At 39.7% G+C, this 15,410-nt stretch overlaps 1 protein-coding gene across 2 annotated transcripts; it reads left to right on the forward strand.

Annotated features, from left to right (window-relative positions):
• The first annotated feature begins 566 nt into the window (after positions 1-566).
• Positions 567-15,093, forward strand: rbm6 (RNA binding motif protein 6). 2 transcript variants are annotated; one of them, XM_026167513.2, is made up of 23 exons: positions 567-700; positions 1,304-1,371; positions 2,564-4,076; positions 4,168-4,257; positions 4,375-4,444; positions 5,346-5,419; positions 8,324-8,398; positions 8,630-8,921; positions 9,029-9,186; positions 9,283-9,383; positions 9,485-9,554; positions 10,807-10,873; positions 10,970-11,019; positions 11,107-11,227; positions 12,377-12,474; positions 12,817-13,161; positions 13,255-13,404; positions 13,518-13,583; positions 13,660-13,890; positions 13,977-14,051; positions 14,146-14,243; positions 14,378-14,429; positions 14,519-15,093. In XM_026167513.2, the coding sequence occupies exons 2-23, from the start codon at positions 1,325-1,327 to the stop codon at positions 14,612-14,614; spliced, it is 3,939 nt and encodes a 1,312-aa protein (XP_026023298.2). In that variant the 5' UTR covers positions 567-700; positions 1,304-1,324; the 3' UTR covers positions 14,615-15,093. The 2 variants fall into 2 exon arrangements, with proteins under 2 accessions (XP_026023298.2, XP_026023299.2); XM_026167514.2 differs by having other exon boundaries at positions 10,810-10,873.
• The last annotated feature ends 317 nt before the right edge of the window (positions 15,094-15,410 follow it).

Here is a 15,410-nt window from a genome sequence, read left to right on the forward strand (position 1 = left end):
ATATTGTTTATTGTGCCTTTAAGCTTTAGACTTTAGCATGGGGCTTCTATAATTGTCTGTGGTAAATTGGATTTTCAGTGATTTTTGAAAACTAAACTCAATTGGACACCCAATATGAAACATATTATTATTATTATTAATATTATTATTATTATTATTATTATTATTATTATTATTATTATTATTATTATTATTATTATTATTATGAGGCACTAACAAAAAGGAGAGGAGGAACTGTAGGTGGCAGAGTGGAAGATGCTTAAATTTTCATTTGAGGGACCAGAAAGGACAGGATTAGAAATTAGAAAGCACATCATAGAGGTAAAATTAGAGAGGGATGGCTGAAATGGTTTGGACATGTGCAGAGGAAGGATAATGGATCTACTGGACAAAGGCAGTGGAACATGGAACTTCCAGACAGGAGGTAAAAGAGAAAGACCACAGAGAAAGTTTTGGGGTGCAGTGGGAGGAGATCATCATCATCTTCTTCTTCTTGTTATTATTGTATTTAATAACCGCTGGGTGGCAGCAATTCTCCCTGCATAGGTATAGTATAACAAAAACGAAGAAGACGAGTCTGCGCTGCAGCAGCTGTAGAAGAAGAGCACACGCCTCCATTTTTCGGCAGTTCGTTCAAGCCATCGACGGTCTGAGCGACAAATTCTCGCAGTATCAACTCTCAGCTCGAGGAGCAACCGAGGTGGGTTCCATACACTGAATATACACGTAATAATACTGTAAAAAAATAAGCCTTGGTGAAGGTGCTGCGCAGTTGGAAGCTTGGAAAACGAAAACGTCCTTTAATCGTTAGCCAAGTTACGTTAGCTTCGATAGCGTCACTCATCACTTACGGTAGACTGACTTTTGTTACAACGGTCTTACAAGTTAAAACACTGTCGCTGATGAAATGATTCGATCGTGTCGTTGAATTCCTTCGCAGTTCAATTAGTAGGACATCATTGTTTGTCTATGTTGTGGCGTAGTTTTGTGAGGCCTACCTATGGCTATAATTAGCGAGCCGTTCTTTTGTGGGCAACCATTAGCACTCACGCCACACTGCATGTTTATCCCGTGCAGCCATCTTTTGAAAATCATCTTTGTTTCGGCCTAATAGCGCTCTTCCTGACATATAAATGGACACTTTCACGTGACTGTGCATTCAAAGATTTCTGATCAGTCCTATTGGGTTTTTTTTCTGTCAAAGCCCAGTAGTTATCATCTTTATTATTAAATGACCGATGTACCATAGGTAGCTTAGATGGTGTGGATAATAACGCAAATTGGGTTTTTTTTTACTCTGCAGATAGGATACTGACTTATAAGAATGTGGGATGGACCAGGGCAAGGACCACGGGGAGGACCACCCTTTCGGTAAACGAGCATCATTTAGTCATAAGCGCATACTGACTTTAAGATGTGCTATTGTGTATTTATTTCTGCCCAATTTCACATGTTTTTATCTGTAATGCTATTTGCAAGCAGTAGGAAATGTATTTGCATATTTGAAAGATTATTATATAATTATTGTAGGGTCTTTGCCTTACAACTTATAGCGCATTTAAGCGACTGCTGATGTGATTTGGCACTATCATTAATTTGAAAAAGTTATGCAATACATTTTGCTACCTACCTTGAACCATCGAATGTTTGTATTGATCTGGATAAACATATCCGCTCACTGTCAAATCTGGCTTAAGATTATCCATATTGCTATAGAGTAGTGAAGAATGAGGTCCACTCAGCACTACACAATGGGGGACATGTCAGAACCTTTATTAGCAAAAGTCTGTAAAGGCATTTCTCATGTAGACAAAGAACCACAAACAAATACATGTAGATAAGCACACAGACCTCTACTAAATATTCTCACTCAAATGTTTTTCCAAACCTATAAAAACCTGCATGCTAAATCTCCCCACACACAACAGCTGCTGTGTCATTTGGTGCTGGGACTAACTGGTCCTTCTCAGAAACGATACAGTTCCCACTCCTAGCCCAACACCAGTTGGTGTAAAACTATACAGCTGGTGGTATAAAAATGTAATCAGTCCTATTTTGAAAATGGAAAAGAATAAACATCTTAAGATGATATGAAGGTTATATGTGGTCAGTGATAACTGTTAAGCAAGTGAGGTTAAGACAGACATTCATTTTCTGAAATGTAAAAGTTGCTTTAACAAAGTAAATCCTCAGATTTTGTATATTTAAGTTTACAAAATCTACATAATACATATTCTTTCAAAGAATACCTATTCTTAATTAACATGCCACAACTTAAGGACTTTAAATTACCTATGCACACAGACATGCATGTGATACATTGTATTTTCATGTTGTCAACATAAAGCATAAAACTGTATTAATGTACAGATTATTGTCATGATGTACTATCCAAATAGCTTGATAAATTCTGATGCTTTTGCACTATTGTTTCATGAAACCCATGCTAATAAAGCCTCAGTGAATTCAATTAAACTGAATCATTGGATGTGACTTAGTTCTACCATGCTTGCACCTGTTTTTTGTTTTAAATAATATTTTAATAAATATTAATATATTCCAGTGGTGATCACCGTGGAGAAATGTTTGGGGGCAGAGATCGTCCCATGCCTGACTATAGAGGTAGAGATGGGATGAATATAGGTCATATGGGCCCAAGACCCCTTGATCTGCCGCCTATGGAAATGAGGAGGATGGATGGGCCACCCATGAGGGGGCGTGATATGGACCAACATGATATGCGAGGAAGGGAGCCAAACAGAGAGTTCTTCAGACCTGGAGAAAAGCCTGATTTCAGTCTTCGGCGGCACTATGAAAATTCCATTAGAGACAAACTTATGAATTCTTCAGGTCTCCCTGGGCCCGGCAGGAACTCCGTAGATATGGGAGGCAGGGGTATGCCGCCTCAAGAAACAAACAGGTTTATGGATATGAGGGAGAGGGAACCATTCCATTACGATATGCCACGGTTTAGCAATCCCAATGTTGATGGAAGAAGAGGGTTCCCCATGGATCAAATGGAGCGAAAGGATGGATTTATAGACATGCATGACAGACCACCAATGGGAGAGGCAGGTCGCTATGATATGGACATGGCTGCACGTGACAGGAGAATGATGGACACTGACAGGAGAGGAGGGCCGCCTTTCAATGCAAGGGGTGGCTTTGATTCTGATATGGATTTCAGAAATCGTCCCGGACCTTCAGCTGAATTTAGAGGTAGAGATCGATCTCCTTTAAGATTCGGAAATAATGATGTCCCTCCACAAAACAGAGGAAGACCAGACATACCTCCAGATGTCGGTCCTCCTAGGTCAGACTTTATGGGTGCAGTAGACACTATCAGAAAGAGAGAATATTCTGAGCAGAGTAACAGTCCCCTTATGGATTATCGGAGTGGTGAAGAGATGACACTTGCAGAAGAATGGAAGAACCGTCGAAAGGATAGCAACTCTTTCTTCAACAAAGGTATGGGTGGTGTACCTGAACCCAGCTTACCTGTAGGTTTTGGCCGAGATGTGAATATTAGGGATCCACCAGGCTTTAATGAGCGGGATAGACCATCTGTTGACTTTCCACGGAAGGATCTTGGCTTTCCTCGTGGTGATCGCTTTCCTCCCATGGGTCTACCACCAATTGGAAGCAAAGGCCCACAAGATCTTCCGCTTCCACAAATAAGTCCCCTTACTGGCCCTCAAGGAAGAGAAAATGAGGGTAAACATTGGCTTGGAGAAAGAGACCCAAAGCATATTCACAATAAATCAAATTGTGATGAAAGACCGCCTTTGGAGAAGAATCATCCTTTACACGAAATTCAGGAGCCAACTGATCGCTTTAAAGAGATGAAGGATATCCCACCAAATCAAGGACCTGGAAGGGGTAAGCTAGGGCCCGAACAGGACTTCCCAAGCAGCAGCACTATACAGGCAAGAGATCAGGACTATAGGGACATTGATTACAGAACAGGCTCTGGAGGGGTTTTTGACTACAAACATGAAGAACTTCAAGCTCCAGAGAAACTCCTTAAAGAGTCTAAACCAATCTCACCTTCAAAGTTTAGCGATTCTGGTTCCAAGGTATGTGTAATTTGTTTTTCCTCACTAGTATTTGTTTAACAATATATTGTATTAATAATATTTGAATATTTTAATGGCTGCTGCCTGAAAGGATCAAGATTACAGGAGTGCATCAATGGAAGACAACGTTTCCAATACTATATCTGTAACTGGTATTCCTAAGACTGCCACAATGGAGCAGGTAATTGAAATAGAAATGCAACCTTGTCTTTTACATTATCTATTTTTAAACCATACTGTGTTTTTAATTGGCATAGACAGACATGACATAGCTTACTCATTTTGAAATGTTTTGCAGATTCTTGGTGCTTTTGCAGCTCGTGATGGTGTGCCAATGCAGGGGATGAAAATCAAGAAGGTTGTGCCAGGTAAGAATGAAATTTCTATGTGGAACTGTTTGGGACAGTTTCTCGCTAGTCTGTCCTGACGATTCGCTTTTACGACATTCGAACCTCCGCATTCTTTATTTCTTTACATTCTTGGTTGCTTTTCTTGTTGGTTGTCTCTGGTAACTTGCTCAGTGAAAAGAAGCAGGGGGGTGGGGTGTTTCTGCAATCCTTTTTCATGTTTGAGGACCTGGGGTCTTTGCCAGCGCTTAAAAAGACTTAGCAAGATTAAATATTAGCAGCTTTTGGAGAGTGATATTTGGTGACCCGTCAGAAAAAAGACGTGTGGCATGTGACTTGCTGAATGTGTCCTTCGGGGACGCTATCCAAGTACTCTGATCAGGGGGGAAAAGATGTCTGCCAATCTGAAATGGAAAGCCCGCTGCTGGCGCTTTGTTCATCTTCCTGATTTAAACATCTGCTTTAGTGTGAAAGTTTTCCTCAGTGGGTCGCTGTACACGCAGTGCCTTCATGATGCTGAGCTTTTTTGTGAAGATCATGTCAAATGTATCAAAACACCTCACAGAAATGGGTGCCTTTTTTTCGTTTTTGATTAGATATGAACACAAATTGTAAATTTTTCTGTCTCCATGGTGCTCTCTACTCAAACACTCACTTGCCAGTGGTTTGTCAAGGCTTGGCTTATCAAAGCCTTTCATGACGAGTCTGAAATGTCGTCAGTCATCTGAAGACTGATTAAGAAAAAAAAAAGGCATAAACTAAAAGTTTTCCTGAAAAGGTATGGGTGTCGGTAAAGGTGTGAAAATTCGCTCGCTTTGTCTCGATGTATTCACAAATGCATTCTTGTAATGTTTCACTGGGTGACTATCATTACTGGCATTGACTAACAAAAACCCATCTGTATTTCAAATGCTGTCCCCAGGTTACAGCTACGATACGGCCTATGTGGAGTTTTTAAACCTCGAGGATGCAGTCCACTTCATGGAGTCCAACAAGGTGGCCCATCCTCGTCACTCTACGAAGGCCATCTCTTCCATCAGGATTACTAGGGGTTGAGGGGGCATTTATTAAATGGGGAGGAAGAGAACCATGGAAGGGATTGCTTTAATTCTTAGTGAAGTCATCTTGGCTGAGGAGATGATGTCAGATGTCGACAGTTTAAGAGATCTTTTTTTTCTTATTATATATATATATACATATATATTTTAATAGGTGGTCCTAATCTCTTTTATTAACATATCAGTGCTTATCCACACAGCCATAATAATGCCACAGATAACCTATTAAGTCGATCTAGAAAAAATACGACTTTAAAACAGTATGTACAGACAGTAACTGGTTTTCCTTTTATTGATTACTAGTCCTAACTTTTCAGATTTCAGCCATGATGTGCCAAACAAGTAACACTACAACGTATTTAACCAGAAACTATAAATATAGTTCTTGCATGGTTTAACATTTGATGAAAAGCTAGTCTCATTATCTACAATGAATCAATGATTTTTAACATTTATTCTTTTTAAACTCGAACGTTTACTCTATTTGGTTATGAAGACCAAAGGAAATTTTTTGCTGCTTGCGACAAATGGGTGCCTTTATGTCTTGTGGTGGCATTTTGTTTTCAAGTAAGCAGCTGCAAGTTTTAACATTTTACACAGCAATTTTCACGGGATTTCCCATAAAATGGGGGGGAAAAGGAGGCTGATTGGTGCTCGTTTTCTGTACCGGCACCCTTTGAAAGATTCCAAGTTTGAGGAATAGAGTTTGAAGGCATATCAGAAGGTGATAGTCGGTTCATCTTGAGGCTTGGGGTTGAAAAACAGTATTGTAGCTGAAATGTAACTGATTGATTGAAGTAGCTGAAAGATGTCACTTTTCACCAGTTGACCGTATTTGTTTTGTAGGAGTTGTGTGTGGTGGCTGTAAGCTGTGTTGCTGACTGTCTTCATTCAAATTATTATTTTGGGGTCTTGATTGAAACCTTTTCCAGTTGTAATTTTAGGACAGGTAAAGCATTATAGTGAATACCCACTTATCTATAATGTCTGTAACTACTTTGCATTCGAGAGCTTTTAGCTGTGCTTGCAGCTTGGCGCTGTAGTTTGTTGCTTCACGACTTTGGTGCAAACTGAAATAAGTGGACGATATCTTGACTATATTATTTCAGCTGTTGTTGAATCGCCAAGAAAGTTATTTTGGCGTTTCCTCGTAATGAAGCTGTTTGATTTGTGATCGAGCCGCTGACTGTTCCTTTAGGGTCATTCATTATGTTGACATTTCTGTTTTTGCTGCTATGCCACAACATTTATTGGATGGATTCTCTGACTGCACAAATTTTCATGGAATGCCTGAAAGTGGGGAATACAGATTCACAAAGCTTCAAGACACAGTTGCAAACAGTCTTGTCTTCAGGTTTCTGCAGTATGTCTTATATTTTTGGTTCAATTTCATTTATCTTCAACTTTTTCTCAGAATGCAAGTCTTGCAAATTCTTGCTGGCCTCTTGAACTCATCAGTTATTTATTTGTTTTTGTGGTTTTCGATATCGGCCTTTGGATTGCTTGGAGCAACTTTGATCTTGACTTATCTTGGCCAGTTGGATTTTTGCTGAAATGTGTAGCTGTTTTGGCTCAAGTTGACTGTTTTGCTTTTCACCTTTATTACACCAATAACTTATTTATTTTTGTACATGTTCAGCAGCTTGTGATCGGCTCGTTCAAAAAAAACATACGCCAATGGAATCAGTTGTCAGGTTTTAATGACAAATATTTGAATATCCACCTTGAAACTCCTGGGAGAGGAAAAGGATGGCTCTAGTTTTTGGGGGGTAAAATAATGGCTCTGGAATGAAGACACACTGGCCACATTCAGATGCATTTTTGACTTCCACAGTGTTATGGATGATAAATGGTTCAAAATTTGTAAAAACATTTATACGTACTGTAGGTTTTGCTTGGATACATCTCATGCAGATACAGCCTGGTGTTGGAAATGGGTTATTTACAGTGGCAATGTTTGGTTTGTACAACTCATCTGCTCAGAATTTGGTTCTCATCTAGAACTTTAGAGTGACCTTTATTCTTCCGTGGATGGCTGTCTTGTAGACCAAGAGTGAAATTTCTAATGTCTGGACCAGCTCTCTATATCTAAGTCTGCGTTATATCTGATTCTGCAAATGTGAGACTAGTGCAGTTTTGGTGACTTCGCAAGGAGCAGTGGGCGCCATGTGTCCAGCCTCCTACCCGCTCTGACTATGCAACTCTCTGGAGTGTTTTTAGTATTGACAATGCATCAAATGTGGACATATCTACTGCGTGCTCCATGTGAGAAAGGGACAACTGTAGATAATCTGATTCTAATGACACTTCTCAGACTTCATGTGCTGACTGTTTAATAAGGCTGGTGGATTGAGAGGGGAAAAAAATTGGCATGATCTCAGTTATTTTTGACAAAAAAGAAAAGAAAGAAAAACATTGCCTATTTTAGCTCTTCAGTTCGGGGTTCCCTGTCCTTTTCTTGTTTAATAGTGAGTTGCATAGCTTTGGGTTTTGGTTGGGCAAAAAATACATTTCAGCATGTTACTTTGGCTCAAGAGATGTGAGATTATAATGGCCCACATGATAATTTTATCTATTGATAGAGTAGTAATGAATATAATCCATAGACAGCGCTTATTTGTGGTCCCCTTTCAACTAGCTGTTTTTTTGGGGACTAATGACCCATGTGTAGCATGGGTCATGGACATGGGCTTTGCACTTTTTCATTAGTGATGGCCCATTTTGTCCTCATAGAAGAGAGGAGGGCTAAACCTGCCACAGTGCATGTTGGGTGTCACTGGTATTTTAGATATGAGTAACTGGGAAGTTTAGTGTTGACTGGTATTTTCTGTTCTTCTTTCAGGGGTCTATAAAGGTTGGCACTAGAACTACTTCAATTAAGTATATCCAGCCAGAAGAGTGTGAAAGACGTGTTCATGTGAGTGAATAAAGAATCTTTAGTTCTTCAGTTCAAAAAACAGTTTCTTCTGAATTATCAGAACACATTGATTATTGGGCTTACATTAATAGAAAACAGCAACAATAGTAACTTGTACTAGCTTATAGGAGCAAGATGACTTTGTAAATAAAATAAAGCTAATATCTAAGTAAAAGATGACGTGAAAAAATGCTTTTTAAAATTTATGGCTCGCATTTTCTCTTGCTACAGGAATCAGATCACAAAGTACCTCAAATCCAGGAGCCCCAATTGCCCATATCAGATGAACCTTTGGAAGAGCTGAAGATGAACCTGAATGGGTCCAGACCAAAGGATCCGATTGAGACCTTTTCTCATAGTCAGTGGCAGCGTAGCTCTGACCTCACTCCAGAGGCCTGGCAGCAGCAGGTGGACCAGCGGCTTCAACAGCATGATACGGAGCAACAGGCAGAGTCTTGGAACAACCGCAACCTTCCTCATCACCCCTCACAACAGTCTGACTCTGTATTTAAAGACAGCAAGAGTATGCAAACTTCAGTTTGTTGTCCTTTGTATCTTGATATGGATGAATATGTTTATTCAGTTATGTGCTAATACAGTTAAAGTAAAAAATTGTTGTCACTGTTACAGCCATGATAATAAAAAATGTGAAGTCCACAACAACAGTTGAGACTATCCTGAAAGCCTTGGATCCCTTTGCTTATTTGGATGAGAGAAATGTTCGTCTAGTGAAAGGCAAACCACCTGGATCAAAGTGCTTCTGCTTTGTTGACATGGACTCCCATGAGGTACTGCCAGATATCGCTACTTTTCCATTCTTGTTGAGTTTGTAATGGGGTTATTTGTTCAGTATCCGAAACATACCATTGTTTCTTCTTTTGTAGCAAGTGACACGTCTGGTTGAACTCCTCACTAAACCCAGGCCCCTTTATATCGATGGAGTCAGAGTATATGCTGAGGTTGCAAAACCCCTGAAGAACCAAAAGTAAGTAACTGTGTTGCAAAGATTTTCAAATCAGACATGTTCACTAGAAAAATCTTTACCTTTTTTTTTTTTCTTTTTTTTTCTTTTTGGTTTTCCTTCAGTGTCAAAAAAGATGTTGAGAAATCAAACACTTCTATCCTTGGGTTTCCACCTGACAGCAGCATAATCGGGGTAAGTTGTGGTAATTATAAAAAAAATTATAGAAACTTGCATCTTTGAATGTTAAACTCATGAAGGGTTTTCTTTTTGGTTTTTTGTTTTTATTGGGAGCTCCAAGCAGTGACCCCTTCCTCAGTTCAGTAGGCAAAGTGAATTTAAGTGCATAATTTCATTAAGATCATAACAGCTTAAAAGGGTTTATAATATTAGTTCTGTACAAATACTACTAAACTCCAGAGCTTTGATTTCTAATGATGTTAATGACTAAGGAGAACACAGAACTCCAAACAAACACCTGGTCGCCCAGGTTGAGGTGATGTAGTTTGTCTGTTAGACTGCATTACTCGTCACTGAGCTACCATGCTGTGCTGTAAAGGGCAGCTACTGTTAAAAAGCGAAGAAGCAAGGTGGGAAAAATAGAGGGCTAACAGGAGGGTGAAAGTTATATGAAGGTAAAGTAGTTGGATAATGACAGTGGGGGAGGATGTGAGGATGAGAAGGGAGGTGAAGAAAAGTGGAATGAGAGAAGGGAATGATTGAAAGTGAATAATAATAATAATAATGGATTGCATTTATATAGCGTCTTTTGGATTCCCTCAAAGCGCTTTACAATTCCACTATTCATTCACTCTCACATTCATACACTGGTGGAGGCAAGGTACAGTTGTAGCCACAGCTGCCCTGGGGCAGACTTACTGAATAAGATGGATAAAGAGGCTAGAAGGAAGGAGGAGCTACGGATACAAACCAGGACTAAAGACTGTTGTTTGTTTGGGCATGTCTGTAGTGAGAACATCCAAAAGCAGCGTGGGGGGCGTGCATTATGAATGAACTTGTTTGAACATCTCTGCATGATGTCTGGGTGAAGACACATGACCAAAGGCTGTGTGCTCATCAGCTTTACAGTAAATTATAAAGTCATATATTTAAAAAAGCTCCCTATTATATTTGTATATCTTGTGGTATTTAAAAAAATAAATAAAGTAAAATGAAAAGCATCACTAATTGACAAGTGCTGCCATGCATCATGATTTGTCAGCAATGAGTTACATTGACTATTGATGTTTAGGTGTTATGCAAAAGTATGTGAACAAGTATTGACTGCTGTTCTGCATCTTTATCGAGGTGGTAGTAGTTCTGGGGTTTCAAAAACAAATATCTAAGTAATAAGAGTCAGCATTATTAAATGTGCAGTGCTCTCTAATTACTGAAGCTGAAGTGAATGATGCAAACTCAGATGATCTATTTTCTTTCTGTGTTTTAGCAGCAGCAGTTTCCACAACCTCCACAGTTCTTGCAGCCACCTACTGGTGCTCTTACTGGAATGCAAGGTGACTCTTTCTCAGATACAGTCTAGTGTGTCTCTCCTGTTGGTTATAATTCTTTTTTTTTTTTTTTGTAATTTAAAAACTATTGTTTCTCCTCAGGTGTTGCGATGTCTAATGCTGCGCCGCCATTAGACCCCAGCGGCACCCTGGTAGGTTGCATACCAAAAGAGCAAAGTTGCAAATATGCTGTCTGAAATGTGACCATATAACTGTCTTTATTTTTCAACCCCTCAAAGGGAATCGGCTATCTTGCACCTCCAACTGTGGATCCATCATACCAGTTGGCTGGAACTCATGTGACCACAGAGTCTTCTGGGATGGCAGCTACCACAGACGGATCACAGGCCTACATTTATGGTTAGACGGTTTAAATGGGTCTTTTTTTAGGATCATCTACCATCCAATTAGGGCTGGGCGATATGGCCTAAAATCCATATCAAGGTATAATTTGAAGCATGTGTGGTAAATGTATATATCGCGATATATTCTTTTCTTCTGTATAACGTATTTTACACACTATAAGGCACACTTAAAATCCTTTAATTTTCTCAAAAATCAACAGTGTACCTTATGTATGAATTCTGGTTGTGCTTACTGACTTCGAACCGATTTTATGTAGTACACGGCCCAGGTCCCAAAGTCAAACAAACACTGCGGCAACACTGAGAGTTAAAACTGTCTAAATTCTTTCATATTTAATAAAATGATCAGCGTTGCTGCTTTACCAGGTGTAACAATTAAGTTTAAGATCCATGCATCCATGAAAACAGAATTTATTAAATTCATCGGAGTTCGAAGTTAGCAGGAAGTTAGCTCGCTAGTTTCCACTTAAACATGATATGCCATGTTCTGACTGAGAGATTTTTGAAAAAATTAAAACGTACAGCTCTGCTATCACTTCCAACATAAATGAAGAGAGAAAACTAAACAGCAGTGACGTTTGTAGGGTTACTGAAGTTGGACTAGCGGGTATATAATGATGTACTACATGATTGCTAGCAAAACAGCTACGTTAGCATAACATTAGCATAGTGAAGCTGAAGGATGAACGCTAACCTTTTTCCACTGGATAAAAGTTAACGTGAGGGTTTCTGGTGGTCAGGGACACATGCAATCGCATGGAAGGATGCTATAAACGGACCAAACTTCAGTCAGGAGAACAACTGAGATAATCCATCCACAATACGAGGTTGGTGATTAATATACTGCAATAACATGGGAATAGAGCAGCTGCGAGAGAATTCAGCATTAATGAATCAATGGTTTGGAAGTGGGGGAAGCGCCATTTTTGGCTTTTCCCATATTCCAAAAGTGCTTCGTCTCGTAGTTATTACTGTTACCCGGCATAATTTGCAGATGATACTGCTGTGCCCTAGAGCGGGAGAGTGGTATAGTCAAAAGCTCTACCGTTGGCCAAATTTATATCGTTTCTACCGTATACAGTTTATACCGCCCACCCCTACATCCAATGTATTTATGTTTATTCATTTGCTATGCTTACTCCAGGAGCTGAAATTCCAGACACGTCTAGCTACTTGTATGATGCCACGTCAGGCTTCTATTACGATCCGGAGACAACGCTATACTACGATCCGAACTCCAGGGTGAGCCTCCACACTGCCTAAAAAAGTGCAAAGTGAGATTAATCAGTGAGATTAGTCAGTGAGATTAATGATTGCTGTGAAGAATGTGAATACGAGTTTGTATGTTGTAGATTTCACTGCATAATTAAAACATCTACCCAGTACCTCCAACTTCTTTTTGAGAAGATGGATTGTTTAGGTGATTAAAAATTATGACCCAATCATTAAGTAATAAGAAGATGCTTTGATTTAATTTAGCAGATTTTTAAGCAACCCCAAAGGGAACTTGAATAGAGGTTTTAATCTTGTGTGTGTGTGTGTGTGTGTGTGTGTGTGTGTGTGTGTGTGTGTGTGTGTGTGTAGTATTTCTATAATGCTCAAGCCCAGGAGTACTTGTACTGGGATGCTGTGTCAAAGACCTATGTCCCAGTCCCAGGAAGTAACTCTGCAGATAACCAACCTGTTACCATGACGGCTGAAGACCAGGCCATTCTTTCAAACCCAGCAGCAGATGCTCCTCTAGAAATGAAGAAGCCGTCAGTGTCACTTCAGGCTTCAACGGTTCCAGCTCCAGTTTCAGCTGCCAGCTCAGCTCAGGAGCCCGGCTCAGTTTCTGGTGCTGCTCCGGACAAAGAAGGTGACGACTCTGCTAAAAAGGACAAAGAGAAGGATAAGGAGGAGAAGCCAAGAAGCCTAGCTGCTGTCAAGGTATCAGTTATGTAGCAAATCTGCTGTGCATAATGTTAAATAAATGTGTGCAGGGGGCAAATAGATGAGAAATGTTTTTTTTCCTATTTGCAGATAATGAAAGATATGGAGCGCTGGGCGAAGATCCAGAATCGTCAAAAGGAAACTGTGCGTGCTCCATCTCCTCTGCTGAAGACCGGAACAGACGACGATAAGAGGCAGTCTAAATCGGCCGATGCTGGTTTCGCTGTATTTGAAAGGAAGGTTAGGGACCCCCAAACATCATAATTGAGTCGACTCGATTTCACATGCAGGAGTAACAGCTATTGCTTTCTTTTGTTTTGTAATCATTTTTCCTTCTATTCTGTCATCTGCAGATTGCAGGTGGAGATGATCTTTTTAAGAAGCCCCTTGCTCCTGCTAAGAAAGACGAGAAGTCAAAAGTAAGATTTCCTCCTGGGTCATATTTTTGGTGTTTTGGTTATTGTCAGTTTAATCTTCATCTGCTTCCGTTTTCAGCGTCCAATGGGATCCCTGGGTATGCTGGCATCAGACTATGGAGCCGGAAGCGATGAAGAGGTGGAGGAAGAAAAGGAGGATGAGACGGTTAAAACCGCTCAGAGCGGCCAGTCAAAAGAAAAGGACGACAAACTGACTGACTGGAAGAAGATGGCGTGTCTGTTGTGTAGAAGGCAGTTCCCCAACAAGGATGCTCTTATCCGTCACCAACAGCTTTCTGATCTGCACAAAGTACTACCCTCTGACTTGTCTATCATCAGTTATTGGCACTGATACTACAAATTTAGCTTCTAAAACTTGCATTGTTATTTCCACAGCAAAATATGGAGATCCACCTTAAAATTAAGAGGTCAAAGAAGGAATTGGAGGCACTGGAGAACCAGGAAAGACAAGTAAGTGGACATGCGTGGAGTGGGAACGTTTGCAGAGGAGGGTATTGCGTGGATAATTCAGTAGTCTAAGTAAAAGTGATTGCATCCTCTACAGCTGAGTGCCAAAGAAGCACCCAAATCACCAGAACAGAAAAGAAGAAAACACCATCACTCACAACCACAGCATCAAAACACCTGGGCTGGGAGCTCCAGGTAAGAGGCATTAACAAAATGTGTTTATTGTGACTAAAATGGGAAACAAAGTAAATATTACGAGAATTGTAAAAATAAATAAATTTAAAGCATGCTTCTGGTCATATTTGCCTAACAGTGTTTCCTGTGTTTAGGGAAATGAATAAAGTCAGCGAGAGGCCTGGTTTAGGGGCGGAACCTGTCGCGGTAAGTGCGGGGTTTCATTTGATTGATTTTAGCATTATGAAAGGTTTTTGTTATCTGGACATCTTATTGAGTTTTTTTTTCTTTTCTAGCCAAGGAAGAAGAAGGAGCCTGTCGTTTGGGACCATGCCACCTACAAACAAGCAGTACGCAAGGCCATGTTTGCACGGTTCAAGGAACTTGAGTGATCTCATCTGAACACATCTTCTGTTTGATATGTGAAATGTTAAAAACATGCCATGGCATGAGAGATCTGTACAAATGCCTTTGGACATTATTACTGTGTAGTAAATGTGTATTATTACACATTTTTGTACACTGAACACTGACAGATAATGAGATCTTAAAAATACATTGCAAGGCTGCAATTGAGCTTAAAACCCCACACAAAAAACTTTATGAATTTTGTATATGAAGTGTTAATACAGTTTATTTGAATACTTTTTGCCCTTTTCCCCCCACTTTTTTTTTTGTTTTTTGTTTTTGTGGTCTGTATGTATATTTGTGAATGTGTCTAGATTGTCTTTTTCTCTCCCTGCCCTTTTAAAGAAATGTCACTATGGCGACGGTTTTGTCTTTAAAATGAACGATTTTTTTTACACTCTAATTTGAATGGTTAAAATTATTATATATGTGCATATTTTAAGTAAAAAACAAAAGAAAGAAATTGACCTCGTGTTTCTGTGTCTGTTGAGGTTCATGTCCGCTGCACACACATCTCCTGACCACTAGGTGGCAGTGTGATGCCGTGTTATATGTTGGTGTGAGATAATTGAATCAAGTAAGAATGCGTTTGATGTCTTCACCAACTTGAAGACAGCCGAAGGTCTCAAGTGGATGTGTATATTTCTAATTATGGATGCTGGTGAAGACCAGCTTTGACAAATTGTTTTATTCATTACAGTAAGTCTTGATTGTAGTTTTAATGTTTGCAATTTGCAGAACCCAGAACATCACCATCTCTCCTTTTATTGAGTTTAACTA

The sequence above is a fragment of the Astatotilapia calliptera genome, chromosome 5 (assembly GCF_964374335.1).
Source record: "Astatotilapia calliptera chromosome 5, fAstCal68.1, whole genome shotgun sequence".
Taxonomy (NCBI): Eukaryota; Metazoa; Chordata; class Actinopteri; order Cichliformes; family Cichlidae; genus Astatotilapia; species Astatotilapia calliptera.

Coding starts and splice junctions, on each gene's coding strand:
- rbm6 (XM_026167513.2), top strand. CDS start 1,325: ATGTGGGATGGACCAGGGCAAGGACCACGGGGAGGACCACCCTTTCG. Junction 13,162..13,254: donor GAAGCCTAGCTGCTGTCAAG/GTATCAGTTATG, acceptor TCCTATTTGCAG/ATAATGAAAGATATGGAGCG. Junction 14,244..14,377: donor ACCTGGGCTGGGAGCTCCAG/GTAAGAGGCATT, acceptor TCCTGTGTTTAG/GGAAATGAATAAAGTCAGCG.